Source organism: Enhydra lutris, unplaced genomic scaffold (assembly GCF_002288905.1).
Source record: "Enhydra lutris kenyoni isolate GAN:26980312 unplaced genomic scaffold, ASM228890v2 scaffoldscaffold68, whole genome shotgun sequence".
Classification (NCBI taxonomy): domain Eukaryota; kingdom Metazoa; phylum Chordata; class Mammalia; order Carnivora; family Mustelidae; genus Enhydra; species Enhydra lutris.
Window position 1 is genome coordinate 12,757,588 of NW_019154152.1, and position 18,097 is coordinate 12,775,684.

The 18,097-nt window shown below is 40.1% G+C and overlaps 1 protein-coding gene across 3 annotated transcripts in view; it reads left to right on the forward strand.

The window, feature by feature from the left end:
* LOC111159456 (mitochondrial ribosomal protein L48) overlaps nt 1-15,073 on the forward strand; it is a 56,509-nt gene extending 41,436 nt beyond the window's left edge. For all 3 annotated transcript variants that reach the window (XM_022521946.1, XM_022521948.1, XM_022521949.1), the window contains 4 exons: nt 772-941; nt 11,469-11,571; nt 13,743-13,832; nt 14,795-15,073. In XM_022521946.1, the coding sequence (XP_022377654.1) occupies nt 772-941; nt 11,469-11,571; nt 13,743-13,832; nt 14,795-14,869 (438 nt within the window). In that variant the 3' untranslated portion in view covers nt 14,870-15,073. The remainder of the gene's footprint in view (nt 1-771; nt 942-11,468; nt 11,572-13,742; nt 13,833-14,794) is intronic.
* Nucleotides 15,074-18,097: the final 3,024 nt, after the last annotated feature.

Sequence of the window (18,097 nt, forward strand, 5' to 3'; positions counted from 1 at the left end):
TTTATTTATTTATTTGACGCGGGGGGGAGAGAGAGAGAGAGAGAGATCACAAGTAGGCAGAGAGGCAGGCAGAGAGAGAGGGGGATGCAGGCTCCCCGCTGAGCAGAGAGCCCGATATGGGGCTCGATCCCAGGATCCTGAGATCATGACCCGAGCCGAAGGCAGTGGCTTAACCCACTGAGCCACCCAGGTGCCCCCCTACTTCTCAATTCTTAAAAGGAAGACTAAATGTAGAATTTCAAAGCTAGGAGGGCTGGAAGATATCTAATGCTGAGTTTCCTTGCAACTGATTTCTTTAAGATACTGATTAAAGCTAAGAATTCTTTCAGAAAAATATGCATGCATGTAAAATTTTGCATATAAATTTTGGGGATGATAGACCACTTGAAATCCCTCAATGGGTTCTAGATTAAGAATCTGTTATCTGGCATAACTCCACCAATTTGAAAATTGGGAAGCTGAGGACCAGGAAAGGGGATGAGTCTCATAACAAGTTAATTGCAGAAGATAGTTGCTTGTATTTGTGTTAAAGTAATGCCAGCAATATTCCCTCTCCTTTCGTTGGCTGATGTCACAGCCCAGACTAGCGAGGGAAGCTACCCATTTCTTCCCAAAGGAACTTCAGTTTGAAGGTAAGGTAACCTAAGAGAAAAATGGTGAACAAATTTATTTGAAAGATTAATTTCTTTGATATCAAGATGGGATGATTAGAATTTTTTGTGTAATTCTTTTTTTTTTCTATCTCCTTTTCTCCTTTTGTTTTCTGTTCAGCCCAAGAAGAAGAGGGCAAAAGTGGAAGTGAGACCCATTAATTTGGGGACAGATTATGAATATGGGGTTTTAAACATTCACCTGACTGCATATGACATGGCTGTGGTGGAGAGTTATGCCCAATATGTTCACAACCTCTGCAACCATCTATCCATTAAAGTTGAGGAAAGGTATGAAGGAGGCCTTTGCATGGGATATTCTTGGTGTGAGTAGCATGCTCTGCTTTGTAGTTTTGTATATAAATTTTGTATATAAATGAGTATATTTGTATAAATATATATTTATAAATATATATTTATATATATTGATTACTCAATATATTGATTATATATTTGATTACTGAAATTTATATATATTTATAAATATACATTCTCTCTCTATATAAATATATATAAGTTGTATATTTGTATATAAATGAGGTTTTGAAACATAATTTACATTTGGTAAAATTCACCCTTTTTAGGCATATAGTTTAGCACAATCAGAATACAGAACAGTTCCATTAACCCCAAAATTTTACTGGTGCCCAGGTGTAGTCATATCCCTGGCAATCAACAACTGATTTTCTGTCCTGTTGTTTTAAGTCTCCAGATCATCATGTAAATAGAATCATGCAGTGTGTAGCTTTTTGTGTCTGGCCTCTTTCACTTAGCATAATGTATTTAAGATTCTTCCATGTTTTTGGAAATCTTTTATTGCCGAGTAGTATTCCATTAAGTGGTAGACCTTAATTGCCTTATCCACTCACCAGTTGATGTACATTTGCATTGCTTCCAGTGTATTGGTGATTATGAATAAAGCTGTCATAAGCATCTTCTTGTATGTTTTGTGGGGCATATATCTTTTCTCCTGGATAGCTACCTAAGCCTGGGATTTGAGCGTTGTATGGTGACTGTATGTTTAACTTTATGAAAAGCCAACATCTATTTTCTAAAGTGGCTGCATCATTTTGTTTTCTCACCAACAATGTGTGAGTTACAGTAATTCCTTTTCCTGGTCAGCATTTGATATCATCAGTTATTTTTTCTAAAGCTATTCTTATAGAGTGGTATCTCATAGTTTTTGATTTTCATTTCCCTAGTACATAATGATTTTGAACATCTTTTCGTATGCTTATTTGCCTCCTATATATCTGCTTTGATGACATGCCCAACTCTTTTGTCCATTTTTAAAATTGGGTTGTTTGTTTTCTGATTATTGAATTATGGAAATTCTTTTTCTATTTTTGGATACCAGGTGGTTTTTTTTTTTTTTTTTTACAGTATGTGTTTTGCAAATATTTTCTCCCTGTCTTTGACTTATCTTGTCATGTTCTTAGCTGAGTCCTTTGGAGGGCAGACTTTTTTTAAGTTTGATGAAGTTCAGTTTATAAATTTTTTCTTTTATCATTCATGCTTCTGGTATTATATCTGAGACAGCTTTGTCTAACTCAAGATCACAAAGATATTCTCCTGTGTTTTCTTCTAGATGTTCTATAGTTTTAAGTTTTATATTTAGGTTCATGATCCATTTTTAGTTTTTTTTGTTTTTGTTTTTGTTTTTTTGTATATGGTGTAAGATATGGGTCAACGTTCTTTTTTTCCCTTCATTTAAATATCCAGTTGTTCCAACACCATTTGTTAAAAAGATTTTCTATCTTTATTGCATTGTCTTAGCACTTTTTGAAAGTCAGTTAACCATGCATATGTGGGTCTATTTCTGGACTCCATTCTATTACGGTGATTTATGTATCTAACTTATACCAATACCATATTGTCTTGATTACTGTAGCTTGATTACTGAAACTAATCTTTGTTCTTTTTTTTTCATAATTATTTTGGCTATTCTAGATCCTTTGGCTTTCTATGAAAATTTTAGAATAAGTTTGTTGATTTCTACATAAAGGAAACTGATGGAAACTTATTGGGATTATGGTGGATCTGTAGGTCAATTTGAAGAGAATTGACACTGATTTTGATTCCCCTGATCCATTAACAAGTCATATCCCCCCATTAATTTAGGGTTTCTTTGCCTACTTTGCTTCTCATTTGCTCTTTGGATTTGTTGGAAAACTGTAGGGGAGGAGAACTAACACTTACTGCCTGTTTACTCCAGGCCAGGCACTTTACATATCTTATCTCCATGTTTCAGAAAGTGTGGGATACCCTGTAGTTGACTTTAAATAACATTAAATCACATGGTGAGAAATTTCTTCCCCTTTAACTCTCATTCGACCTAATTATGTCAAGGAGAAATTCTTGTATGTGGATCTGGTATGTCCTTAACACCACTCTCTAGCACTTCCTGATCTTCATAATGGAGAAGGGGCCTCAGACAAAGAGTCTTTGGCTAGCATAGTATCTAGCTAGGATTTTACATTATTTTTTTTTCTTTTCATTATGCTTTTTTTTTTTTTTTGAAGTAAGCTCTAGGCCCAAAGTGGGGCTTGAACTCATGACCCTGAGAACAAGAGTCATGTGTTCTACCAACTGAGCCATCCAGGCACCCCATTGTACTTAAAAAAAAAAATTTCTCTTGATGGCAGCTGATACTGGTCTTCCATTTATTTTCTTTTATTTATTTATTTATTTTTAAGGATTTTATTTATTTATTTGTTTGATGGGGAGAGAGAGCACCAGAGAGGGAACACAAGCACAGGGAGCAGGAGAGGGAGAAACAGGCTTCCTGAAGAGCAGGGAGCCCAAGGCGAGGCTTGATCTCAGGACTCTGGGATCATGACCTGAGCCGAAGGCAGATGCTTATTACTGCGCCACCCAGGAGCCCCTGGTCTTCCATTTATTTATTTATTTATTTATTTTAAAAGATTTTATTTATTTATTTGACACACAGAGAGAGAAATCACAAGTAGGCAGAGAGGAAGGCGCAGCAGGGGCGGGGGGAAGCAGGCTCTCTGCCGAGCAGAGAGCCCAATGTTGGACTTGACCCCAGGACCCCAAGATCATGACCTGAGCCGAAGGCAGAGGCTCAACCCACTGAGACACCCAAGCACCCCGGGTCTTCCATTTATAATAGCAATATAAAGTCAGGCTTATTGAGATATAATTTACCCTTTTAGTGAACAATTTTCTGAGTTTTCACAAATGCACTCTTTTAATACAGTTCACCCGTTTAGTGAACAATTTTCTGAGTTTTCACAAATGCACGCAGTAAATACCATCATACTATAAGATATAGAACATTTACATTATCCCAAGAAGTTCTCTCCTGCTTTTGTAGTTAATCCCTCCCTTTCCCCCCAGTCCCTCACAACTCCTGATCTGTTTTCTGTCCCTATAGTTTTGCCTTTTCCAGAAGGTGATGTAAGTGGAAGTATACAGTATTTTTCCTTTTGAGTCTGACTTCTCTCACTTAGGATAATGTATTTGAGATTCATGTCCGTTGTTGCCTGTATCAAGTAGTTTGTTCCTTTTTGTTGCTGATTAGCATTTCATTGAATGGTTGTATGTTTGTTTATTCGTTCCATGGTTGAAGGACATTTGTGTTATTAGCAGCTTTTGGCAGTTATAAATTAAGCCACTATAAACATGTACAGGTTTCTGTGAAAACATGAGTTTTCATTTCTCTATGTAATTGCTGGGTCAAATGGTAAGTGCAGTGGATTTTTAAATTTATAAGAAACTGCCAAACTATTTTCCAAAGTGGGTATATGTACTGTTTTCTTTCTCATCAGCAACATGAATTCCAGTTGCTCTACAAAAAGTTTATTTTTTTTTATTTTATTTATTTACTTTGGCAGAGAGAGATCACAAGCAGGCAGAGAGGCAGGCAGAGAGAGAAGGGGAAGCAGGCTCCCTGCTGAGCAGAGAGCCTGATGTGGGGCTCGATCCCAGGACCCTGAGATCATGACCTGAGCCGAAGGCAGAGACTTTAACCCACTGAGCCACCCAGGTGCCCCAAAAGTTTATTTTTTAAATTAACTTTTTAAGTGAATTGATTTAAAGAAAAATATTTAATAAATAATCATTTGGGTGGTTTGTCATTGTGTCAAGGTAATACCTGGCACAATATGTGGATATGGCAAGAGTTATACTTTCTTACTCATTAGATAGTAGTATATTCCCATTTTACAGATGAGGAAACCAAGGCTCAGAAAACCCAGAAGTCAGAACCAGTAAGTGGCCTAGATTTAACCCATTTCTGCCTGACTCCAGTATTTTTAATTATAGGTCTTAGTCCTTAAGCTAAGTGTGAACTTTTTTTTTTAAGATTTTATTTATTTATTTGACAGACAGCAAGTAGGCAGAGAGGCAGGCAGAGAGAGAGAGGAGGAAGCAGGCTCCCTGCTGAGCAGAGAGCCTGATGTGGGGCTCAATCCCAGGACCCTGAGATCATGACCTGAGCCAAAGGCAGAGGCTTAACCCACTGAGCCACCCAGGCGCCCCTAAATTTGAACTTTTATAACCTTTATAACTTAGTGTAACTGTGCTAAACATGCTGTCTAGAAGATTGGATAATAAGCTATGACTTTAGCTCTCACAGCTGATAGTACTTCAATTGTTTTAGGACTAAAGATATGCTTTATCTTTTCGTGATGCCCCAGGGAGTTGGTTGCTCTTTCTGTACTTGACACACACTTCTATATGTCACTTCAGTGCTATGGGCTGTAATAACCTATTCATATGTCAGCTCCCCTCCCCACTGATTAGCAAGAACTGTGTTCTTTTTTTATTTCTTTAGCATCTAACACAAGACCTGCCACATGCGGAACATTAAAACCATTGTTGAAAGAGTGACAGATTCTTGAATATGACTGCACAATCCAGTTGTGCGGTATACATGGGATATATTTCCTAAAGTTTACTGGAAGTGCTTTAATTAAAATCAATTAAAAAACTACTGATTGAGCCTTTTCCCACTATGTGGTAGATACTGTACTAGATAGACATCCCAACTAGAGGAGACTGAGGAGAAAGTCCCTGATTTCAGGGAGTGTTTGTGTGTGTGTGTGTGTATGTACACACAGCATAATGTGCAAGGTGGTAAGTGAAGGATAAAGTGCAGTGTCAGTTCAAGGAGGCTGAATAGCATAATAATTTAGAGCGACGCTTCCTCAAAGTGCCACTCTGCAAAGGTATCAGAAGCTTATGCCAAAATGTACATTAGTGCTTTGCGTCCTTCATCCAGAAAGTCTTGTTATTGTAAAAAAAAATGTCTACTGAATTAAATAGCATGTTTAGTGCCTGTTGCCTGCTTCTTAGCTCGTCACGGACTGATGACAAGCAGTTTGTTCACCAGCAACTTGTCTACGGACCATACTTTGAGTAACAAATGGTTATAAGTACAGGCTTTGAAATCAAACTGCCTGTGTTCAGATTCTAGTTCTACCAGCTAGTGGCAACTGACCTTGGTAAATTCTGAACCTCAGTTTCCTCATCTATATAATGGGGATGATGATTTTCTTACAATTTTAAGTTCTGAATATTAAATAAGATAGTATATGATAGCACTTAGCAGAGAGACTGGAACATTGCAAATGCCCTGTAAATAATACTGTTATTAATAATTAATGGATTTTTGTTTTTTGTTTTTTTAGCTGGCAGAGATTAGGGGTAGATTTTGTGGCGGCAAAGAGGCATTAAATGTGAGTTACAGAATGTTATCATATCTACAGTAGGTCAGCTCTCTGGAATAGCGCTTTAAATTTTCAGAAGGACTTCTTAAAATGTGTTGATTTTAAAACCTGGCTTTGGAAAGCTCTGGCTTCATTTGAGTAAAGGCAGGGAGGCAGTAGCATTTGTTGAGCACCTACTATTAGCCAACCACTCTGGCGTTTTTTGTATAATGTTGCTTAATTCAAACAAGCACCTTGCACATATTCACAAATGAAAGCATTGAGTCTGTAGCCAGACTGTCTGGGTTTTACTCTTGTTCTGCAGCATTCTTATGGTGTGGCATTGCGCAGTTTACTTAAACTCTGTATCTTGGTTTCCTCATCTGTAAAATGAAGTTGCTAATACATATATATAATATTATATATTATAATATTAAATATATTATAACTGTTCCCAGCAACACTTGGCTGCTATTATTATTGTTGTTGTTAATATAATAGAAGCTTGCCTGTGGTCAGACATCTAATACAAGGCAAGGTCTGGATTTGAACCCACTTTTTTTCAAATTTTTAATTCCTCATAATTGGTTCTCACACAGCTTTCAGTGTGATCTTTCTAGAATGGAAATATGATCAGGTTACTACCATGCTTAAAATCCTTCTCTGGATTCCCATTCCTTTAGGATCAAAATTAAAGTTTCTCATATGGTTTGCTAGGTGCCCTATGGCCTGGGCTTGCTTCTCTTGCCTTAACTCATTTCCATTTCCCTCTCCCTCTCCCTCCAGTTAACATGGACTTTGTTTTTGATCCCCTTCCACTTCTGGACCTGTGCATATGCTTGCTCTCCATAAAACTTCGAATACTCTTTCCCCTTTATGTAACTAACCCCTACTTCTTTCTTAGGCTTCATATTGAGTGTCACCTCTTAAGAGCACCTCATTAAAAAAAAAAAAAAAAAAAAAGAGCACCTCATTAAATTAGGTCTTTATGTTATATATTTAGGAGAAGTAAAGGTTATATAAGTTCCTTTTCATAGTGCCCACTCCTTGCCCTTGTAATTACTTGATGATTATTGGCCTTCCTTCTTAGACTCTAAGATCTCTAAGGCGAGGACTGTTCCTGTCTTCATTAACAGTTTAACCCTAAGACCTTGCCCAGTCCCTGACACATAGTAAGCACTGCATAAATATTCACTGACTTGGACTGAGTTTCAATAGTCATGGACATGATTCCTAGAACAGCAGACTGAATGATGTCCTGCTTTTTGCCTCTTTTCTGCTCTTTGCTCCAAATAGCATAGAGCACAAAGAGATGTTCGTTTTCAGCAACTCACTGCCCTGCATTGATTGAGGTTTTCAGACCATCATATTGTTAGGCATTCTCACTGCCCAGCTTTTCAGAGATGAAATGATTTTCTTTTCTTCTTGTTTTCATTTCATCATGATCCATTTTTTCCTCTGGGAGTGGCAGGGTAGGGCTCTGACCTTGAGATGGAATTGGGCATGGGAGCGGTGTGCTGGCTTTTGTTCTATAAATGGTTTGCACTGCTGCAGCTGCAACTCACCCAGGAGGGTAGAGGAAGAAGCCTGGCCTGCAGGTCTCTTAATTTGCCCGCCTCCCTTGCTGAGCAGCTGCCTGGAAACGGAAATCTTAACTCATGTGGGAGCACCTTCCCAGCCTGAAGCTGATCTAGCCCCTGTGCTTTGTGGAGAATAAAAGCATTGCTCAACATCACTTTCTGTAAGGCTACTCTCCCCCCACCCTTTTTCTTGAAGTCCACTTACACTGTTTAAAATGGAAGTACAGGGGCGCCTGGGTGGCTCAGCAGGTTAAACGTCCAACTCTTGATTTCAGCTCAGATCGTGGTCTGGGATCATGAGATGGAGCCCTGCATGGGGAATCGTACTCAGCACTCAGCCCGCGAGTCTGCTTGTGGCTCTCTCTCATTCTTCCTCTCCCTCTGCCCTTCCTGGCCCCTACTCACGAACACGCATACTCTGTCTCATTCAAATATTAAAAAAAATAAATCTTTAAAAAAAGTAAAATTGAGGTATCATTTATATTTAGTAGCGTCCATCGCTTCTCGGCCTTTTGGCTAAGATCAAGTGTATATTTAGTAGCGTCCACAGATATCTAAGTTTCCTAGCACCCCAGCAGGCTCCCCTGTGTCCCGTCCCAGGTAGTACTCCCCGAAGGTAGCATTATTTTGTCATTTTAGATTGATTTTTGACATTATGTTATTTCATTTCTTCCCTCCTTTTTTTCCTGTCTGATCATCCAAGTAATGTTTATTTATTTATTTTTTTAAAGATTTTATTTATTTGTCATAGAGAGAGAAGCGAGAGCGAGCACAGGCAGAGTGGCAGGCAGAGGCAGAGGGAGAAGCAGGCTCCCCGCCAAGCAAGGAGCCCGATGTGGGACTCGATCCCAGGACGCTGGGATCATGACCTGAGCCGAAGGCAGCCGCTCAACCAACTGAGCCACCCAGGCGTCCCCCTTTTTTTTTTTTTTTAAAGTTTTATTTATTTATTTGACAGAGAGAGACAGAGCCAGAGAGGGAACATAAGCAGGGGCAGAGGGAGAGGGAAAAGCAGGCTTCCTGCTGAGCAGGGAGCCCAATGTGGGGCTTGATCCCAGAACCCCAGGATCACGACCTGAGCCAAAGGCAGACCCTTAATGACTGAGCCAGCCAGGCGCCCCCACAAGTAATGTTTATTGCAGAAAATTTGTAAAGTACGGAAAAGTGTAGACACTAAAGAGAAATTACCTATATTCTTAACTACTCAAAGGCCTATTCTACCTTGAAATGAACAGAGTTCCAGTATTTCTTTATCAAACTATGTCTGGCTTTTCTATTAGTTCTCTTTGAGGGCCTCTCATGCCTTTGTAGATAACTTCACTTTTTGGAATGTTCTCCAGGCAAACACCTATATGTTTATTCTTAACATCTTGGTAAAAGCCTATCTCACTTGTGAAGTCTTCTCTGAGCCCCCTTCTCTCTCTTGTCCCTGTAATATTCACTGCATGCCTATTATTGCCTTTGTCTTACTGTAGTGAAGACGTTTGCCTCTCCAAAACACTCTTAGCAAGCTCCTTTAAAACACAGGCTGGGGGCGCCTGGGCGGCTCAGTCGTTAAACATCTGCCTTCAGCTCAGGTCATCGGCTCAGGTCATGATCCCAGGGTCCTGGGATCAAGCCCTGCATCGGGCTTCCTGCTCAGGGGGAAGCCTGCTTCTCCCTCTCCGACTCCCACTGTGTGAGTTGCTTCTCTTGCTCTCTCTCTCTCTATCAAATAAATAAATAAAATCTTAAAATAAAAAAAAAGCACAGGCTGCATATTGCCCACCAGCATGCCTAGGACAGAACAGACTTTCAGTAAATGTTTGTTGAATGAATGAATGAATGAATGAATGAATAAACAAACAAATAAATGACATCTTGCTAAAGCAAGTGTTGGAAGAATAAAATGCATGCTCAGTGGCAGGAGTGGACAACTCCCACTTTAGTCAGTCAGTCTTATCTGCAGAATGTCAAGAAGGAAAAACAGCATTTTGGAGTGCTTTTTACTTTCCTGAAAGCTTTGCATAGTTATTTTATTTGCTCTTCCATAACAAGTCTATGAATGGGTCCTTAATTATGTAGGGAAGTTATTACCAAATTTGAATTGGAAGAGGAGGTCAGATATTGTGCAGGAAAGTGGGAAGGAATGTTATTTAGGGAGGTTACCTGGAAGAGTTTGTAATACCTAGCATTTACTGTTTGTAAGAGCAAGGGAACTGGCATTTGTAGGCATATTATGACATGCAAATTGCTCAAGTAATGTCATTTAATCATTGCAACAACCTTATGAACTAGGTATTATTATCTTTATTATCTCCGTTCTGTAGCTGAAGAATCTGAGACTCAAAGGTTGAATTAATTTGTCCAGCGTTAAATAGGTATTGACAGAGCCAATATTTAAATGGACTGACTGTTGTGTCTCTAATCCATTTTCCATTATTTCCATTATTCATTTTGTAGAGGGCCATGCCCCTTGTTATCAATTGATGAAGCTTTCTGTGACATGAAAATTCAGGAATTCTACTGTTGTTATTTTACTTATCTTCATTTTGGTGAACTTTTTGATAAGACAAACACAGCAGTAGTACCACATTTCTGTGTAGCCATCAATCCTATCTCATCACTGTGCCTGATCTTCACACACTGATATGGACCTAGATTGTAATCCTCTTTATTCTGGAAGAAACTGAGGCCCAGAGAGACAAGTAACTTGCCTTAGTAAATATTGTTAATAAGCTACAGGACTAAGATTTTACCTCAAATCCAGTATTCTTTTCATTGCTATGAAGCTGGTCAAAGCAAGCAATCTCTACAATGGTATTTCTCAAGCTGGGGACATTTAACAATGTCTGGAGACGATTTTTTTTTTTAAAGATTTTATTTATTTATTTGAGAGAGAGAGAGAGCATGAGCAGAGGGAGGGGCAGAAGGAGGAAGAGAAGCAGCCTCCCCACTGAGTGCAGAACCTGAGGCAGGGCCAATTCCAGGACCCTGGAATCATAACCTGAGCTGAAGTCAGAAAGTTAACCAACTGAGCTGCCCAGGCGCCACTGGGGATAATTTTTATTATTACCACTTCAGAGGGTACTACCAGCATCTTGTGGGTAGCGATTAGGAATACATAGGCCAGCCCCCCACAACAAAGAATCATTTGGTCTAAAATGTTAATAGTGCTGAGGTTGAGAAATCTTGCTCTTTGAAAACAGTTGGGTTTCATGCCTCATTTCTCCAGAAGAGGTGAAATACCCAAGGTTAGCCTCCAGAGTGATGACATTGATTCTTTTAGAATTGGCTTTTCTTTTGTAGCAGCAAATAAGTTATTAATCACCAGATTTTATTCAGTGTTGTGTCAGGCAAGAACTGGGGATGCAGAAAGGCATTCGACATGGTCTGTCCCCTCAGGGAGTTAAGAGGCTTCTGGAGATGGTTTAGGAGGAGCAGGTTCCTTCCCTCTGGCTGCAGAGGAGGAGCCCTAGATTCCAGGAGCTACTGCATTACAGCAGTGTCTGTACTCAGGGACTCCCTGGTAGAAGTGGCACTAACTTAAGGGAGCCTTCTTCATAACCCCCTCTTCCCCCCCACAGTTATGCTATGCCCACCAAAACCATGGAGGTGTTACAGCTACAGGACCAAGGCAGCAAAATGCTCCTGGACTCAGTTCTCACCACCCATGAGCGAGTGGTTCAGGTAGGTACTCTGGGAGAACCTTGAAACATATTTGCCTCTCTCCCCCCTTTTTTCTTTTTCTACCGTGCCCTTCTCTTCCTCTTGGCTGCATCTTGAATGATAATATTCTTTAGGGTTTAGTTTTTTTTTTTTTTTTTTTTTTAAGATTTTATTTATTTATTTGACAGAGAGAGAGAGAGAGAGAGATCACAAGTAGGGAGAGAGGCAGGCAGAGAGAGAAGGGGAAGCAGGTTCCCCACTGAGCAGAGAGCCCGATGCTGAGAGCAAAACCCCTTTGTGGCTTCCCTTTAAATCTAGCCATGGTTTCTATTGTTTTACTGCAGAGACAGATGGGTGAGAACCACACTACCATGAGGGTGCCCAGAGTTATTAAAAATTCATACTTAATTTCACCGGCTTTTTAAAAAGTTTTTAAGATTTTATTTATTTATTTGAGAGAGAGAAGAGAGAGAGAGAGCATGAGAAGGGGAAGGGTCAGAGGGAGAAGCAGACTCCCTGCCGAGCAGGGAGCCTGATGTGGGACTTCCACGACTCCAGGATCATGACCTGAGCCAAAGGCAGTTGCTTAACCAACTGAGCCACCCAGGTGCCCAATATCACCCTTTTTATAACAGCTTTATTGAGAGTTTTATTCATATACAGGTTGCTCTTTTAATGTGTACAATTAAATGGGTTTTAATATATTTCACAGTTAATGCAACTATCACCACAATCAATTTCATCACCCCAAAAAGAAACTACCCATTTACAGTCACTCCTCTCTCCCCCTTTTCTCAGCTTCTGACAACCACTAATCTCTTTCTGCCTCTGTGGTTTTACCTCTTTGGGACATTTAAACGGAACTGTACAATATAGGGTCTTTTATGCCGCTTCTTCCACTTAGCATGTTTTCAGGGTTTCTCCATGTTGTAGCATGTGTCAGTGCTTCATTCCTTTTTATTGCCAAATAATATTCTAATGTATGGACAGCACCCCTTTTAGAACCATTCAAGAAGTATATCAGCAAGATAATGAGATGAATGTTTAGGTAGTATCACCTTAAATCTATGCTAACTTTAAAAATAATTAAGTACTAGGGTGCCTGGGTGTCTCAGTTGGTTAAGGGCTCAGCTCTTGATCTCAGCTTGGGTCTTAATCTTGGGGTTATGAGTTTAAGCCCTGCACCTGGCTCCATGCAGGGCATGGAGCCTACATTTTTTTTTTTTTTTAAGACTTTCTATATTTGAGAAAGTATATGCAAATGTGTGTGGGGGGAGGGGCAGCCAGAAAGGGAGAGTAGGGCTTGATCCCAGGACCTTGGGATCATGACCTGAGCCAAAGGCAGACTCTTAACCCATGAGCCACCCAGGCACCCCTGAGTGTGGCGCCTACTTTAAAATAATAAACAACTACTTAACAATCTAGTTTTTTAAATATTATCAGAAATAAATTATTTGGTAAAAAAAAGAAATGAATTTTTTGGGATACAGATCTTAAAGATCCAACTTGCCACTCGGGGCCATAGGACAAAGTTTGGACTCTTTAGTGCCTAAATACCTTTAGGATTCTCTTCCTGGTTTTCCTCTTCCCCATTTGTTGTAACCACACACGGAACTAGTTTTAATTCCCTAGTATGGTGATATGCATCCACATTTTACCGAATATTATTTCCTCTGCCTTGAAATCCCTCCATACTACTGCTGAATTCTCCCAGTTTACTCCTGTTTTTCTTCAAGACTCCACCTAGAAGTTACCTTTTTTGGAGGCTTCTTTGACCCCACCTCCCAAGTTAGGTAGAGATTTCTCTTGTGGGTTCCTGCAGTCCCCTGCATGTCCCTGTACCACACATCTGATTCACCTCTGGATTCTTCGTGCAGTGTCTGACACCAGTCAGGTTTATGTGGGTAAATCTGAGTTGAATCAGAAAATCGTCCTGGACTTGATAACTTCTTAGTCGAGTTATGACATCCATTGTCTACAGCGGCAGGTATTGGGGCCATGACTATGTCAGCAAGCAGATCCCTTGACTGATGACAAGAGAAATCCTATAAAGGCCGGGCTCTGAAATCAGCTCTTCGTGTTAACCCTCCACCCACGGGCCCTGTAGCTGCTGAAGCTGATATTTGAGCCCGTGCCATGTCTGTCAGTCACCTGGCTTTCACTACCGTCTCTCATCTCCTTTCCTTTTGCAGATCAGCGGTTTGAGTGCTACATTTGCAGAGATTTTCTTGGAAATAATCCAAAGCAATCTTCCCGAAGGAGTCAGATTATCAGTGAAGGAGGTAGGTGCTAGTTTGAGAAGAGGCCCCCTGGTGGCCCACCTGTGCTCAAAATATGGATAAGAGCATCTGGTATTAGAAACAGGACAGAAATGTGGATAATAAACAAGAAAGCTGTGCAGACCGGTTTTACTGTAATCATTTTACTGGCCCTTCTGGTGCATCAGAGCTGATGCTGAAAGGACCACAGGAGCTGAACTCCATCACAGTATTCTGATGTTAGGGGTGAGCCCATAATTGTGGATAGAAAGAACATGATTCAAGATTACATACAGTATAATTAGTCAGAACACAAATACGGAAATATACTCTAAAGAGAAGTTTTCTGGATCTTCAAGGCTTGGCTGAGAAACAAATGCCAATCAGAAGGAAAGCTGGCATAGAAAACTTGGAAAACATTAGGAACCTGAGCCTAAACACTGAGTATTTGGGTCCATTTGCCAAGCTAAGCATTGTTATGACACAGATCCATCAGGTCATTTTAGACTGATGCCATCGGCTGCATCCAGCTGTCCTTGTTCTGAGCCCATGTTATCAGTCCTCCTCTTGTTACTTGGGTTTCACACAGATCTGTGTACAGGGGAAAATGCGCTGGTCATGCTGACTTAAATATTCCAGTCCCTAGGTCTGTTATTTCTGATCGTAGATGGAGAATTTGGGCATTGTGTCTCTTTAAGTGCTTCTAATGAGATACTCACAGCATTTGACATTCGTTCTTTATATGTCTGTCTTCTCTCACTGACTCTAAGTTCACTTAAGGCAGGGAGGAAGTCCTATTCAGAATCCTTGGTATCTAATACAAGTCTGGTGTAGAGTAGATACTCAATAAAAGTTAGTCAAATCTGAATCATTCCCCACAGAGCTGGCTGATGGATTTTTTTTTTGTTTTTTTTTAATGCTGTGTATGTTTGAATAACTGAAAGCTCTGCAGTAATTCCCCCTTATTTTCATTTTCTTCTCCCCAGCACACTGAAGAAGACTTCAAAGGAAGGTTCAAAGCTCGGCCAGAACTGGAAGAACTGTTGGCCAAGTTAAACTAGCTCACTGCAGACTCTCGTGTCAGGACTCGTGATGTTGAGTGGTCAATGTTAAGCAGAAGACCCTGACTTTTAGCTATCATAACTACCCGTCCCCATTAGCCAGGAATGCCTCCTCTCTTATATGGAGGAGTGCTTGCCAATTGTCACCACTTTCCTTTGGGCCAACCTAAGACATTCTCCATCTAATAAAAATCTGCAGCTGAAGGGCGTGTGTATGTATGTAAGAAGTCAGTCCATCCTGTGGAATATCTTTTATTTTTATTTTAAGATTTTATTTTTAAGTAATCTCTACACCCGTTGTGGGGCTTGAACTCACAACCCTGAGATCAAGAGTTATATTCCACCAACTGAGCCAGCCAGGCGCCCCTGTGGAGTATCTTTAAGGGATTATATTTTCTCTTTAGCACGGAAGCATGTTTCCCTTCAGTATTTCCCCAGTTAGATCTCATCCTTTCAAGTAATCTGGCATTGAATCTTTTAGTGAAACAGAGGATCATAACATAAGCAAACCCCCTAGGGATAGAAGGCATAGGGTTGGAGATTTGGGCTCTGTATATGAAAAAACCTCTCCAGATAGAATCAGGGTCCGGTGGTAGTGAAAAAATAACACTTTGTGGGTAGTGAATGACTCGTCATTCAGGCAGATGTTACATAACTGCTAATTAGGGTTACCTGGAATGAGTTTACACAAAGAATTAAGGTTGATCTTGGTCAGAAGTCAGAAAACTCCTGCTGATAAGCCAAGTCCCACTGACTGCCTCTGTTTTTTTAAAAGTAATTTAGTGGAGTGAAATTCACAAACCACAAAAGTAACCATTTTAAAGCAGACAATTTGGTGGTATTTAATACATTCACAATGTTATACAACTACCACCTATATTTAGTTCTAAAACCCTGTTGCCTGTGTATTGGAACAGGGCCATGGTCGTTCACTTACATATGGTGTAGGGCTGCTTTCACACTGGCAGAATAGTTGTGACACAGACTGTAAAAGCAAAACATTCATCATGCGTCCTTTCTAAAAATAGTTTGTCAAACCCTGATCTAAGTCACTGGTTCTCAAACTAAGTGTGCATCCAAATCACCACCTGGGGGCTTTTTAAACACAAATTTTTGGACTCCACCCCTATTTTTTCTGATTCAGTAGATCCTGAGTGAGGGCATAGAATTTGCATTTCTTACACGTTCCCAGGTGATGCTGATGCTCATGCAACTGGTCCAAGGTTACCTCTTTGAGAACCACTAGTCTAAGTGACCTCTGATGTTTTTCCTATTTTGGGCATTAGTGAGTTCATACTTTTGTACATAATAGCGATCATTTATTGAGCTAGACTCTGTGCAAGGTACTACGTGAGCTCTAATCCTTACACCAGTCTTTCAGGGTGTATATATGTGTGTGCACGTGGATGGGTATTGGTGTGTGTGAAAAGGCTATGTATGAGTGTGTGTGAGTCTCTCAGTATGTATCTCACACATACGGAGCCCTCATTATGCTATGTACTTTATAAAAATTATCCTTGACGTTGATGGTATTGTCCCAGTTTTACAGATGGAAAAACTGAGGTTTGGAGATAGAAAGTGACTTCCTTCTCCTGAAGGGTCGCATAACTAGTAAGTGACAGATCTTTCTCTCCTGTACTCCGCTGATGCTATGGGGTACCCCTACGCAGAGGTCTGTGGGAGCCCAGAGCATTCTTAGCATTGCATGTACTTTTCTAAAATTCAACAGTTGCAGTCCTGAAGTTATTTTGGTTTCTTCGCCTTGGTCTCTAAAGGCAACAATAGGAAACTCAGATTTCCTTCTAAGGTATAACACTAAGGGAGGGCTGTCAAGATAGCATTTACCTTCAGTTAAAATGCTTCTCTGAATTGACACTGAAGGTTCAGCAGGCCACTGCTTTCAAGTGAAGCCCAATGTGAGCTTGGGCAAAATTTTTCAGATCAGGACTGGTATTTTGGTTGTAGAATTACTCATTGCTGAGGCTCCTTTAGGGAAGATAAAAGAGAAGTTGCTAATGGATGAGTGTAATTTGGGGAGATGTATAGAGACAGGAATATCAAAATGAATAAACAGATGTATACAAATACTTACACATGGTCCCCATGTCCTGAGGACTCCATTTAGAACCTGGAAAATTGCATTCTTTTTGTTTCTGACTTTTCCTTGTTAGTGATTTGTGCAAGCAGGACACAGGGTTTAATAAACTGACAAGACACTAGAGCTGAAGAACATTAGGACCCAGCTAGCCTAACCCTCTCCTTTAGCAGGTATAGGTTAGGGACCCAGGAAAGGGAGTGCTTTTACCCAAGGTCACAGCACACCTCACAGGCATGCCTTGGGAACAGGATTCAAATCTCTTGATTCCCAGGCCATCCCTTTCCATTACATCACTGAGGGATGAGTCAGGTTTTTCTCTTAAATAGGAGGCAGCTGGGTTCCCTCACCTTACAGCTCTCCTGTCACTGACCTAGTTGATGATTTATCCTCTCACCAGAGTCAAAGAGCTTTTGTTACTCCTTAGTCTGCCCTGAGATAAATGGAAATTGCTTCTAATGCCTTATCCTGTCAAGAAGGATGGGGGGTATTCTGATTACTAGAACCTCAGAGTTACAAAACAATTATGAGCTTCATCGGATTCTCTCCAGTAAGGTCCAGAAGGAAATGGACTTTCCTAGAATCACATGGCAGTGAAGTCAAATGGAGTGTAAGTTTCTTGCACAAGGTTGAAAATAACTTTCCCACTCTCCCTGAGACAACTTATTATAAAGGAAAGAGTCAGACAAACCTAGGCTATTCCTATTTTCTATACTTACTAGTCTTAGGGACTCGTGAATTATTTTAACCTCATAAACCTTGGTTTTCTGATCTGTAAAATGGGAATACTCCCTTTTTAGGAATTTGAGATGGAGATAATATATATAAATGGGCTAGCAAGTGCTCAGTAAATGTTGGATTATTTTCCCTTCCAAACTTCTTCAGCACACTTCTTAAAAAGTTTTTTTAATTGAGATATAATTTATATTTATAATGAAACAACAGATCTTAAGTGTATATTTGATCAGTTTTAAAAATGCTTGGGTCCTGATGGGTCAGTTAAGTGTCTAACTCTTTTTTCTTTTTTTAAGATTTTATTTATTTATTTGACAGAGACAGAGATCACAAGTAGGCAGAGAGGCAGGCAGAGAGAGAGAGGAAGGGAAGCAGGCTCCCTGCTGAGCAGAGAGCCC